This window comes from Salvelinus namaycush, chromosome 13, assembly GCF_016432855.1.
Source record: "Salvelinus namaycush isolate Seneca chromosome 13, SaNama_1.0, whole genome shotgun sequence".
NCBI classification, from domain to species: Eukaryota; Metazoa; Chordata; class Actinopteri; order Salmoniformes; family Salmonidae; genus Salvelinus; species Salvelinus namaycush.
In genome coordinates, this window is record NC_052319.1 from 18,557,327 (window position 1) to 18,571,394 (window position 14,068).

Here is a 14,068-nt window from a genome sequence, read left to right on the forward strand (position 1 = left end):
TCCTGCGCCATTGTCCATACATTTATTTTGTCCCCCCACACCAAACGCGATCACCACACGCAGGTTAAAATATCAAAACAAACTCTGAACCAATTACATTAATTTGGAGACAGGTCGAAAAGCATTAAACACTTATGGTACTTTAGCTAGTTAGCTTGCACTTGCTAGCTAATTTGTCCTATATAGCTAGCTTGCTGTTGCTAGCCAGCTATTTTGTCCTGGGATATAAACATTGAGTTGTTATTTTACCTGAAATGCGCAAGGTCCTTTAATTAATCCACACATAAAACGGTCAACCGAATCGTTTCTAGTCATCTCTCTTCCTTCCAGCCTTTTTCTTCTCTTGACTTTATATTGCGATTGGCAACTTTCATAAATTAGGTGCATTACCGCCACTGACCTCGTTCGTCTTTCAGTCACCCACGTGGGTATAACCAATGAGGAGATGGCACGTGGGTACCTGCTTCTATAAACCAATGAGGAAATGGGAGAGGCAGGACTTGCAGCGCGATCTGCGTCAGAAATGATTTCTATTTTAGCCCGTGGCAAAGCAGACGCTCGAGCAGTGTGGGTGCAATAATTGAATAACATAGATTTCTACATTTATTTTGCAACGCGAGCGGTGTGGTCAGCCTATTAGGCGTGTCACAGTTCGGACATTGCAATTTATTGCCCTGGCCACATCTGCAGTCCTCATGCCTCCTTGCAGCATGCCTACGGCACGTTCACGCAGATGAGCAGGGACCCTGGGCATCTATCTTTTGGTGTTTTTATGAGTCGGTAGAAAGGCCTCTTCAGTGTCTTAAGTTTTCATAACTGTGACCTTAATTGCCTATCGTCTGTACGCTGTTAGTGTCTTAACGACCGCTCCACAGGTGCATGTTCATTAATTGTTTATGGCTCATTGAACAAGCATGGGAAACAGTGTTTAAACACTTTACAATGAAGATCTGAGAAGTTATTTGGATTTTTACGAATTATCTTTGAAAGACAGGGTCCTGAAAAAGGTCCGGGTTTTGTTTGCTGAGTTTATGTGTATATTATGTGCGTGTGAGGAAATGATGGAGTGAGTGCTTATATGTGTGTTGGAGTGTCAGTGTGTGTGTAGGGCCCTGAGAATGTGCATAGAGACAGTGCAAAAAAGTAAATAAATACAAGGGTCAACTCAGATGACTGTACAGTAACTAACCTCCCTAGGGAGTCCTGTGGGGAGAGAAGGGGTTACTCTTTTGTGTTCCCCTTTCCTTACTATCTCTGCCGGTGCTGAGGTGAGAAGTAACTTATCTTGCTCTAGGTACAGCTTAGGAGCTTTGATACAGTGCTGTGCAAGCAAAATTAAAACAATAAATCATGACAATTGTGAATGGACTGTCTGTACGGCATATGTATTATCAATGGGTACTGGGCTATTTCCACCAATACAATGCATTGGACTGGTGCAGTTTCAGCTCCACACCGTTACAGCAAGAAAAGCATGTTCCCTCCCTCAGATCTCAGAGGGAGTATCGGACTGTGTACTTTGTTGCAAACTGCCTTCAGTGGATGTTAGGGTGAATGATTAAAAGAGGATAAACTTGGGACATTATGCCCCAGTGGTAGGACACAAAACAGTAATAGCTACGGACAAGGACAGAGGGAGGTGGATCAAGAGGAGGGAGGACACATGTGAATCTGTCAGGGAGTCTAGAGGAGCTGATGACGAAGCTACATCCGGACAGTGTTCCTGTTCTGCTAACGTTCAAAGCCCACCCCCTCAATCACTAGACAGATAGGCACTACCAGAGATGTTTGACTCTAGCTAGCTATTCAGGAAGTGGTAAAATGTGACCTGGCACGGTATCGGCTCTGCACTGTGTAGGCTAAGAGCATCCAAACATAACAGACAACTCAAATGACAGACAGAATGTAACAACTTTTTCTGCACTTGAGGGGGAATTTGTCTTGACCTGACCAACACAGGAGATTGACAAAAATAATAAAAGCCATTAATGTAACTCAAAGAAAAAAAACAATACTCGGAGGAATCATGGAGAAGAGACTGAGGATAGAACATCCAAAGTGATTGTTTACAGAAAGACATCCATTCTCCTTTGCACAAGATGGGCTTCTGACCTTGAATTTGAATGGATTTTTAAAGAAAGTAGAACTACAGAGCTTGAAACAGAACATGGAGTGTGGAGGAATAAAATTAGAGGAGATTGGTCTAGGACAGATAATTAAGGGAATGGGATGGTGAGACTATACAGAAGAAGAGTGAGCAACAGGAATACAGGGATCAAAATGTAAAGAACTAAAGACAGTATGAAAAGATAGAGACAGATTGAAATTCATGAGAAGAGCATTAGGTTCACCCAGATGCTAGTAGTCTGAAAAGACTAACTGGAGGAGATGGATAGATACATTTAGAGAAGGTCATGTGTGTTGTACCTTTGATGAGCAGCCGGTCCCTGATAGAGACCCTGTGAGAGGAGTCGGAGGGGCCCCCAGGGGCCCTGCCAGTCTTCACCCCCTCGTCCCTCTTCAGCTTACTGGCCAACGTCAGCATGGCTACCCTACGCGCTCTCCTGAAAACACACAATAACAGCAGTGGATCAGTGTGTGACATGATGCATAAGAGACAGGGATGTAGTGATATTACAATAAAATATAACCAATTCATAATAGTAGTAGACTATAGACCATGATATAGACACACAACATGAAAGGAGAAATAAAAGAACGAAATAAGCACTCAAAGCCCTGAATACACTTCCCTTTGCTTGATGTTCACATTACATGAAGTGAAGTCTTGCCAGAGCGTGTACAGGTGCTAACTGCTACCCACAAAGCCCTTTGTCCACCAGCGTGTGACTGGATGTGTTAGTTGTGGCTTCTTGTCCCCTGAGGTCCCAGTGGAATTGGGACACTCAGCACCCCTGGGACTCAAAGTCACTGCACTCCCAAAAGCCACTGCAGCAACAAAGTTGCTGAGAACAGCAGCGGCTGCTCAATCACATAACCTGATGACTTATTCATGCAACTGCAACATTCACTGTCGATAGGAACTACATGTGATGTGAAACATGTTTGATAGACTGGCACAGTGGCACATCTAATGGAATTAATCCAAAAATCACTTCTTGGCCACCGGCAGCCAGAACCCAAGTCAGCTTCTTGATGTTAACACTGTCATGCGAAAACACAAAATCAGTGGTATTCAGTTATAACAAGACTTCTTTGCCGAGCTACCTTCCATTGTACTTTCTTCAGTGCAGTTACTTAGCCTACATAAATAGAGTTTTAGACAGTTTAATAGTGATTAGTCATTTAAGTCAGAGTTAATTCAAGCATTACTCTAAAACATAAAGCCCATGTCTGATAGCTCCTCTGTGTGTTTTAATGGGCTGAATTTCTCAATCACATTCCCTAGGCTACATTCTACCACCACAGGGAAGAGACCAACCAACCAGCACTTGACCTTCAGCCAACAGAAACACTGTTGTCCAAAAGAACAACTCTAGCTAACCGCTTACACCTTGCATTCCCTTTAGGTGTGCAGTTAGATATAGGCTAGGTGTAAGCAATGTCCCAGTGGCTTGGGCAGGAGGCAGGCTAGGGTAAAGGCATAGAGGATAGGTGTCGTTTTCAAACAAAGTCCCAACAGTAACCATTTCCCAAGTCAGTCCTTATGGACCCAGATTAGTCCTAGCCTAATTCATGTTTGTCCCAGACATACCACAAAACGACATAACTGCTGAAAAACATTAAGGGGAGAGGTAGTTTTAACTTCCCAGCTGTTCCCGCCTTTGATTATAAGGAGTAGACTAATCCCAGCCAGGCTAATTAAGAGGAATTAATTAAGTTTACAATGATTAGGTGTTCTATTTCCAATTAGACTGACATTGAGAGAGATGGTACACAGGGCTGCAGGCACTCTTTAAGGGGTACGGTTGATTTGGAGCGTATCGCAGTGTTGCAATGTCATTTTGTCACAAAAAGGGCGGCTTCGTGTACTACTCTCCGACATTCAACGTACAGTACTCATGCGAATATGAAAATTGCCATGCGCTGTATCATTCCTTCTAGACGTGATTCATGCGTGATTCTAGGCTACTTTGAAATGTAAAAACAGCTGTAGCCCTTTACTTTTTTTCTTCTATGTGACAAAAAATGACAACATTCTATTTTTAGCTGACATGGGGGCGAATACATTGAAGCAGCATATCAAATTGGATAATGTTGTAGGTCACACTGGAGTCGTTCCACCTCCAAAAGCACAAGAAAGAGCAGACACCATCTAAGATTGTTCTGAAATTTTTTCTGTAGTTAGAAACATAACATTTGCATTCCTGAAACATTATTTTGTTGAAATATAATTTGATCCAAGAAATTAAACGAAATGATTGCACCGAAATTGGCCATTATAATTTATAGGACTAACATAATCATCAATATATATAGTACCTAACATCCGATTTGGACCACTGGTCTAATTCTTCCCAACAATGAGGATTCTAACAAAATTATCAAAAGCCACCAATGGACCCCACAACAACCACTATACAGTATCAGTTATGTCTCCATGTCATCCTTCGTAATGTAATCCATGTGAAGCTGGTGATGTTTTATTTCCCGTTTGGAGAAATTAGCCATTGAAGTCGATTGCATTATTTAACGTAAATGTGTTAAATAAAACAGAGTGTGTTCGGCCCGCCTTTTCCTGTAGTCCACAATCAGCTACGTAGTCTTGCTCACATTGAGGGAGAGGTTGTTGTCCTGGCACCACACTGACAGTTCTCTGTCCTCCTCCCTATAGGTCGTCTCATCGTTGTCGGTGATCAGGCCTACCCCTGTTGTGTCGTCAGCAAACTTAATGGTGTTGGAGTCGTGTTTCGCCATGCAGTCGTGGGTGAACAGGGAATACAGGCAGGGACTAAGTACACACCCCTGAGGGGCCCCAGTGTTAAGGATCAGCGTGGCAGATGTGTTGTTGCCTACTCTTACCACCTGGGAGCGGCCTGTCAGGAAGTCCAGGATTCAGTTGCAGAGGGAGGTGTTTAGTCCCAGGGTCCTTAGCTTAGTGATGAGCTTCATGAGCACTATGGTGTTGACCGCTGAGCTGTAGTCAATGAACAGCATTCTCACATAGGTGTTCCTTTTGTCCAGGTGAGAAAGAGCAGTGTGGAGTGCGATTGAGATTGTGTCATCTGTGGATCTGTTGGGGCGGTATGCAAATTGTAGTGGGTCTAAGGTGTCCAGGAGGATGCTGTTGATGTGAGCCATGACCAGCCTTTCAAAGCACTTCATGGCTACTGATGTGAGTGCCACGGGCGGTAGTCATTTAGGCAGGTTAGCTTCGCTTCCTTGGGAACAGGGACTATGGTGGTCTGCTTGAAACATGTAGGTATTACAGACTCGGTAAGGGAGAGGTCGAAAAGGTCAGTGAAGACACCTGACAGTTGGTCTACGCATGCTTTGAGTACACGTCCAGGTAATCCGTCTGGCCCAGTGGCTTTGTGAATGTTGACCAGTTTAAAGGTTTTGTTCACATCGGCTACCGAGAGTGTTATCACACAGTCATCATGAGTAAAATCTATAGTTTTTTTACACAAAGTTGCAAAGAAAATATTGTGATCCATTTAATAAACACAGGAAACCACTTTCACACTGATTTATGGTAAATGATGCAAGGGACTTCAATGGCTCATTTCTCTAAACGGGAGGGGGGTATAAAAAATATAAATAAATGCTCACCAGGAATACGCTTCAAAGGATGAAAACGCAATACTTCAAGCTGCAGCTCCATACTACTTGTCAGATATAGAGAAATGATACTGTAGTGGTTGTTGGGGTGGGATTGGCATGGCGTGTGAGGGGGACCATGGGTGGCTTTGGACCATTTAATTGGCTACCACATGTTTTACTCAATGGCAGGAATAAGTTTGGTCCATATTGGATGTTGAGTACTATATTTGTAGAATATTATGTGGATCCTATAATTTAAAAGGGCTAAAAGGTGTCCACTGCTCCTAAAATCCGACTCCACCCACAAGCGTAGATCAATTGAGTGAAGCTTGTATGGGCCTTTGGACTCTTGACTTTAACTAGCTTGTTTAATGTGTTCTCAGTAGTCAGCTTAGTCTCACAATGAGCAGATGGTTGGCATCATGCAGATTTAAACTCTGTCAACACACCTGGATGCACTGTTATCTAGGGCCATTGATGAGCTGTGTTGCTGAAATCCCCCCAAAATGCTTGGCAACAGAAGACAAACTGTCAGGGGGGATGCAGCACAGAAGCACAACTATACAGCGGCTCAGTCTGACCAGCTTGTATGAGTCATTCTGTATGAGTCATTCGCCCGCTTTGAGACTGGCCATCCCGATAGGGTTATTCTCTTAGTTCAGCTCTGAGTGGCTGTCATATTTGGCTAGTGGCTAGGACTGCTACCCAGAATAATTAAAATAGTTCAGCTTGATTTGAAGAATCACTGACTGACTATCCTACTCAGTTTCAAACAAAGGAATGTGTCTGAATCGGCATGCATTCATGCTGCACTAAGAACTGCAGTCAAGCCTGTTCTTGGTAGTTCAAGGTAGAGTTTATACCAGACTATGATGAAGTTGTTTCAATCCATAAAATCATCCTTGTTCTGAATGTAAAAGGAACAACAACCACCAGGCCTGGGTTGTCTGCACCCGAACCAGAATATCAACCCCAAAATCTTAAAATGAATAGGCCCTGCCGCCCTAGGCTGCCTGTGCCTATGTGGAGTGAGCGCTTGTGTTTAGAGCAGTGACAGAGGCCTAGGTATCAGATATCAGTGTGTCCATGAAATGTGCCCAGTATGACCCCCACCTGCATCAGCTGTCACTGCCTGCCAGCACTACAGGGCAGGCTCACGTACTGTAGCTTTGTCCCCCGACAAGGGATTCTGTTGTTGGGACATTGGGCATGTAAAAATGGCTTGGAGGAGCCATCTGAGCGGTTGGCTATAGATTCCCTTACCTGCTAGTGACTTAATGCTGATTGACAAAATTTCTGACTCACTACAGGTTGTCCGGCAAGAACAAGGCAGATGTTCTATATCCAGAGTTTTATTCTCACCACCACACAGTTGTACACACATACAACAAAGTAGTAATCTTGTGGTTCTATAAAAGGAAAGAAAAAACAAAACCACATTAACGGAAGCTAATACAACTGGATCTATACATAGCCAACGATCTGTATCGGCCCAATGTCCCAACAGAATCTCTCGTTGCGGCACGAAGCTAGCTCACAAAGTGCAGTCTGCACAGGGCCTACATTTAGGCCTAACTTAAAAGCCACTTGTCCTAGCTATGTTTACAGACAGACAATGTAAGTAATTCCACAGCATGTTCACAATAGATTGGTTGTTAATTTCCCATAGCACAGCTACCAGTTTCTTTCTTTCTGAATTTCATTGCACTTACTTTCCGGTTGGTCCTTTTGCAGGTAGAAATGTGAGACAATATATCGACAGGAAAGTAGAATTAAATAAACATTTCAAAGCACTGGCAGTGCTTTCAGATTTCTATCACCTGAAGCATGGGCAAAATAAGAAAATAAATGCTCGCCACACAAGGATACTTGCCAAGCTTGTGAACACCTTTAAATGGTTCTGCACATGCTTCAGGTGATAGAAATCTGAAAGTACTACCAGCGCCTTGAAAAGTTGATTGAATTATACTTTTATACCACATTATACCACACAGACAACAGGTAAGTTAAAATATCATTGTATTCAACATTCTGGCTTGTAGAGATAGTGTGAGGAAACTTTTGCCTGTTCTTATTACTCATTTATGTCAGAAGTTGAATCCAATAAAATTCAACTTTGGGTGTCCAGGCTACTAGTTTCTCAGCTAAATGAAAGCAGGGCAGAGCTGCACTGAACCAACGCAGGCAGTCAACAAGCTAAGACTCCCCATATAGTTATGTAATGCAAGGATTATGATGCTTTTAACAAATAAACAATAAGTGAAACTCAGTTAGGACATAGTTAGGGTGTGGCAAGCAAGGAAGGGGAGACTTGCACAGATAGCTAAAGCATTGCTAGTTACACAGCAAGAAAACACTGATAAATAACGTTAGCTAAGATTAGTTGTGATATCAGTGTAGTAAACATATTTAGCTAAAGTTAACTAGCTAACTTTAAACAATGTTTCCTGTGTAGTAGCTAACGTTAGCTACTGTAGTGCTAAAAAAGCAATGACATAGCTAGTTAACATAAAGCTAACTAGGTAGCTAGACAAGTGAATATTTAGGAAGCTACTTATTTAATCACTCCAGCAATCTAACGTTAGTTAGATATGGGTTTAGTTTAGCTAGCTAACTTTAGTAAACTACATAACATAGCAGAGTAGTTAAGATGTTAACGCTAGCCGCTAGAAACCTAGATAGGTAGCAAGAAACGTAGCTACCAACTGGCTAGCCAACGTTAGCTATCGAAATATGCACTAACTTTCAGTGTTACAATGTTAGACTGGGATGACAACTAGAGCAATTCATAAAAACACCTACGGGTGATAGCTATGTTTCTACCAGTGATATCTAGCTATATAGCTATTGTTTTTATCGAATGAAATGTCACTTGGCTTGCAAGCAAGCTAGGCGAACATGCTAGCTAATGTCTGCCCCGTTGTTTACCTGCTGTCTCAGAGAAACGCTCCCTCTACACCATAATCAACGACACTCGGAATCAAGCCTCTTGCTGCACCTGCAGCGACAGATTAAAACTGAATTTCCGTCGCCAAACAACCTCTCAAATATATAATGAGAAATGTTAATACTGAAATGTTAAAAAGCTGACAATCAGCTGTAACAACTCCGCTGCCGGTGTCATTAACGGAAGTGTAGGGATTGTTCCGTTAGTTATTGTTGTCCGGCCAAATATCAAATAAAACATTTGTTCCGCTAGACAAAGAAAAATAGGCAACACAGTTGGGCAAAATATGTAACACATCATTATTATGTAATGTAGACAACACAATATTTTATTGTTTTTTAAATGGTAAGGTGATTATTTGTTGGAAAAATATGCCAGCATGTTCATCATGGCTTTATCTCAAAATATGTTGTGTCATTTTCAGCACAGGATACATTTCAGTAGTTGTCTCTTTTACAGTTCCAGCTTGCAGTCCCAATCGACAACTGAATGCATAAAACAGAACCGGAAAAGTAATTCACATAAAAGACATGAAATCGCCCTAAGAATTGTTTTGTAAATTATGGTTTTTAGTTACATACCATGTTAAGATTCAGATTCAGATCAACTTTATTATCCCACCAGGGTTAATTCATTTGGTCATGTGCTTAAAGAGACGGTACATAAAACATGAAAACACAGAAACGACACAATATAATTCATTCAAAGTGCTTTAGCTAAACATTTAAAGTGAAAGTGTACTGTATACTCAAGGGACCAACAGACTATCTATTATACAGCCTTATGGCAGTTGGAATAAAATAGTCCCCATATCTATCCGTTTTAATTTACTTTGAAGAAGTCTCTTTCCCCTTGTCTGGCTGCTGTTGTGACTGAATTTTGAATAAAGATGATGAGTACTGTCCTGTAAAATGCTTCAAGTTTTAGGAGGATGAGTTTTGTGTACAGGTTGGTAGCTGATTCTTGATCTATACCAACTGTCCTAATCAAGCGCTGAAGCTTGACTTGGTCTTGCACTCGCATGTTTAAAAACACGCATATCAGACCAAAGGACAGCACACTCTGTTTTATTTAACCTTTATTTAGCTAGGCAAGTCAGTTAAGAACAAATTCTTATTTACAATGACGGCCTACCAAAAGGAAAATGGTCTCCTGCAGGGATGGGGGCTGGAATTAAAAATAAAAAATGTAATAAAAATATAGGACAAAACACACTTAACGACAACAGAGACACCACAACACTACATAAAGAGAAGACTAAGACAACAACATAGGATGGCAGCAACACATGAAAACACAGCATGGTAGCAACACAACATGACAACAACATGGTAGCAAGACAACATGGCAGCAGCACAACATGGTAGCAGCACAAAACATGGTACAAACATGATTGGTTACAGACAATACAATACATCACACGAAGCAGCCATAACTGCTTGAATGAAGAGATGGTGATAAAACAGTCCAGTTTGAGTGTTTTTTGCAGCTTGTTCCAGTCGCTAGCTGCAGCGAACTGAAAAGAGAAGTGACCCAGGGATGTGTGTGCTTTGGGGACCTTTAACAGAATGTGACTGGCAGAACGGGTGTTGTATGTGGAGGATGAGGGCTGCAGTAGGTATCTCAGATAGGGGGTTGTGAGGCCTAAGACGGTTTCATAACCCTGCAGGATAGATTTATAGAACATTTGTAAGACATGGCAGTCGACTTTATAATGGTTCAGTTTGCGTTAAAAAATAACATTTTCTGTTGCAATTTCTTCATCTTTGCAAAGGCACAGTCATTTAATTTCAGTTTATTGTCTATTTCAATTCCCAGGTACTTATATGTGGTCACTCTATCGACTGAATCCCCATTGATATTCGTAGAGGGTAGTGGAGTTTTGTTTAATCTGAAATCAATTTCCTTCTCTTTTGTTTTCTTAACGTTTATTTCAAGAAAGTTATCTGCGCATCACTAGACACATTTTGCAGTTTCTCTGTCAAAACATTGAACAGAGGCTTGGTCTGGGTGGAGGAAACCCACAACAGCGATGTCATCTGCATATTAAAAAAAATGTGTGGGCTGTGTTGTTTGAGTACAGTCTGTACAGTATCGGTGAAAGTACACAACCTTGAGGGGCTCCCGTGTTCACTGTTCTAAATGTAGAGAAGGCGGAGTTAAACTTCACTTGTTGAGTATGGTTCACAAGGAAACCCCACCAGCAGGTGGGGTTGGATGGTGTTAAACGAGCTATTGAAGTCAATTAATAACATTTTCACTAGGCTATTTGCCTTTTCTAATTAAGTAATAAGGCCAGAGGAGGTTTGGTATATGTTCTTAATCACGACGCAACGCGGAGTGCTAGGACACAGCCCTTAGCCGTGGTATATTGGCCATATATAACAAACCCTTTGGTGCCTTATTGCTATTATAAACTGGTTACCAACGTAATTAGAACAGTAAAAATACATGTTTTCTCATACCCATGGTATACAGTCTGATTTACAATGGCTTTCAGACAATCTACATTCAGGGCTCGAACCACCCAATTTATAAATGTTCTTATAAACTGGGTGGTTCAAGCCCTGAATGCTGATTGGCTGACAGCTGCTGTATATCAGACCGTATACCACAGGGATGACAAAACATTTATTTGTACTGCTCTAATTACGTTGGTAACCAGTTCATAATAGCAATAAGGCACCTCGGGGGTTTGTGGTACATGGTAAATATACCAAGGCTAAGTCTAAGGACCGACGCTGGAGATGAGAAGCAAGTACAGGGAGTGAACATTTAATGGAAAACGGACATCAAACAAAACAAGAATGGCGTCTGGATGGGGGGGAACAAAACGACATTTCGACAATAATGTTGACACGGGGAACAAAACTGAGGAACAGACAGATATAGAGGGGGCAATCAACAACGTGAAGTAGTCCAGGTGAGTCCAATGAGCGCTGATGTGAGGAATGATGGTGACAGGTGTGCGTAGTGATCGGCAGCCTGGCGCCCTCGAGCGCCAAGGAGGGGGAGCGGGTGCAGGCGTGACACTAAGGGCTGTTTCCAGGCACTCTGCGTTGCGTCATGCATAAGAACAGCCCTTACCTGTGGTAAATTGGCCATATGTTCAGTGACAGCTGGAACATCTTCTGGAACAGTTAAGCGAGATGATCTGCGCATGCCTGAAGTGCCTTGCTGCTGACGCCGTCGGTACCATATGATTATCGTGGGTTGACACGTTGAAAGTATTGCTTGACGTCATTCACAGAGATCTGTATATCAACAGCTGGTATGCTGTCTATACTGTCCAAGGCCACTTTCTGCTGCGGTGTAAAATCACACGTCAAACCTACAGTCGTGGCTAAAAGTTTTGAGAATGACACAAATATACATTTTCACAAAGTCTGCTGCCTCAGTTTGTATGATGGCAACTTGCATATACTCCAGAATGTTATGAAGAGTGATCAGATGAATTGCAATGTCCCTCTTTGCCATGCAAATAAACTGAAACCCAAAAAACTGAAACTGAAACCCACAAAAGGACCAGCTGACATCATGTCAGTGATTCTTTCGTTAACACAGGTGTGAGTGTTGACGAGGACAAGGCTGGAGATAACTCTGTCATAATGATTGAGATCCAATAACAGACTGGAAGCTTCAAAAGGAGGGTGGTGCTTGGAATCATTGTTCTTCCTCTGTCAATCATGGTTACCTGCAAGGAAACACGTGCCGTCATCATTGCTTTGCACAAAAAGGGCTTCACAGGCAAGGATATTGCTGCCAGTAAGATTGCACCTAAATCAACCATTTATCGGATCATCAAGAACTTGTTGTGAAGAAGGCTTCTAGGCGCCCAAGAAAGTCCAGCAAGCGCCAGGACCGTCTCCTAAAGTTGATTCAGCTCCGGGATCGGGGCACCACCAGAACAGAGCTTGCTCAGGAATGGCAGCAGGCAGGTGTGAGTGCATCTGCACACACAGTGAGGCGAAGACTTTTGGAGGATGGCCTGGTGTCAAGAAGTGCAGCAAAGAAGCCACTTCTCTCCAGGAAAAACATCAGGAACAGACTGATGTTCTGCAAAAGGTACAGGGATTGGACCGCTGAGGACTGGGCTAAAGTCATTTTCTCTGATGAATCCCCTTTCCGATTGTTTGGGGCATCCGGGAAAAAGCTTGTCCGGAGAAGACAAGGTGAGCGCTACCATCAGTCCTGTGTCATGCCAACAGTAAAGCATCCTGAGACCATTCATGTGTGGGGTTGCTTCTCAGCCAAGGGAGTGGGCTCACTCACAATTTTGCCTAAGAACACAGCCATGAATAAAGAATGGTACCAACACATCCTACGAGAGCAACTTCTCCCAACCATCCAGGAACAGTTTGGTGACGAACAATGCCTTTTCCAGCATGATGGAGCACCTTGCCATAAGGCAAAAGTGATACCTAAGTGGCTCGGGGAACAAAACATTGATATTTTGGGTCCATAGCCAGGAAACTCCCCAGACCTTAATCCCATTGAGAACTTGTGGTCAATTCTCAAGAGGCGGGTGGACAAACAAAAACCCACAAATTATGACAAACTCCAAGCATTGATTATGCACGAATGGGCTGCCATCAGTCAGGATGTGGCCCAGAAGTTAATTGACAGCATGCCAGTGCGGATTGCAGAGGTCTTGAAAAAGAAGGGTCAACACTGCAAATATTGACTCTTTGCATCAACTTCATGTAATTGTCAATAAAAGCCTTTGACACTTATGAAATGCTTGTAATTCTACTTCAGTATTCCATAGTAACACCTGACAAAAATATCTAAAGACACTGAAGCAGCAAACTTTGTGAAAATTTATATTTGTGTCATTCTCAAAACTTTTGGCCACGACTGTACAATAGAAACTGTTCAAATGATTTGCAAAAGCAAGGTCATTTTCGACAGTCACACAATGTCTCTTTGGTTTGTAGCCTGTGATGGTATGTAGCACTTACCAGGCTTTCCAAATGTCCTTGTCCTTGAAAAGTTTAATTTTTTTTTGCTTTGCCTCTAAATATTTTTCATTTCCTCTTTACTGCCACCTGATTTAAACAAATTTTTTTTCTGGTTGAGGAGCTCTTATAATTCCAAAGTTACCCACAGTTTATTATTGGGGAAGATGTTGACTTTCATTTTGAATAACGAGATCCTCACAGAAACTGATGTACTCAGAGACGGTATCCGTTGCCTCTTCCAGGTTATCGGCGCTGTCCACCAGGACCGCCCAGTGAGTGGACTCGAAACAGTCAAAAGAGATAACATTTTACTTTTTTTTATTAGAAAATGTAAATACTTGTGGGAAAAAACCTTGCTTCTCCTCACCCACTCACAAGAACTTGCAGCCTCAGCTAACTTCTACACATTGAAAATTACCCAATCCTCACAATGCTA

The 14,068-nt window shown here is 42.3% G+C and overlaps 1 protein-coding gene across 1 annotated transcript in view; it reads right to left on the bottom strand.

Moving 5' to 3' along the window:
- The window catches only part of LOC120058312 (NEDD8-conjugating enzyme UBE2F), a 97,390-nt gene extending 88,534 nt beyond the window's left edge, over positions 1-8,856 (bottom strand). Inside the window, exons 1-2 of the mRNA XM_039006880.1 lie at positions 8,653-8,856; positions 2,428-2,564 (exon numbers count right to left, since the gene is read on the bottom strand). Of these exons, the coding sequence (XP_038862808.1) occupies positions 2,428-2,545 (118 nt within the window). The 5' untranslated portion in view covers positions 2,546-2,564; positions 8,653-8,856. The remainder of the gene's footprint in view (positions 1-2,427; positions 2,565-8,652) is intronic.
- Positions 8,857-14,068: the final 5,212 nt, after the last annotated feature.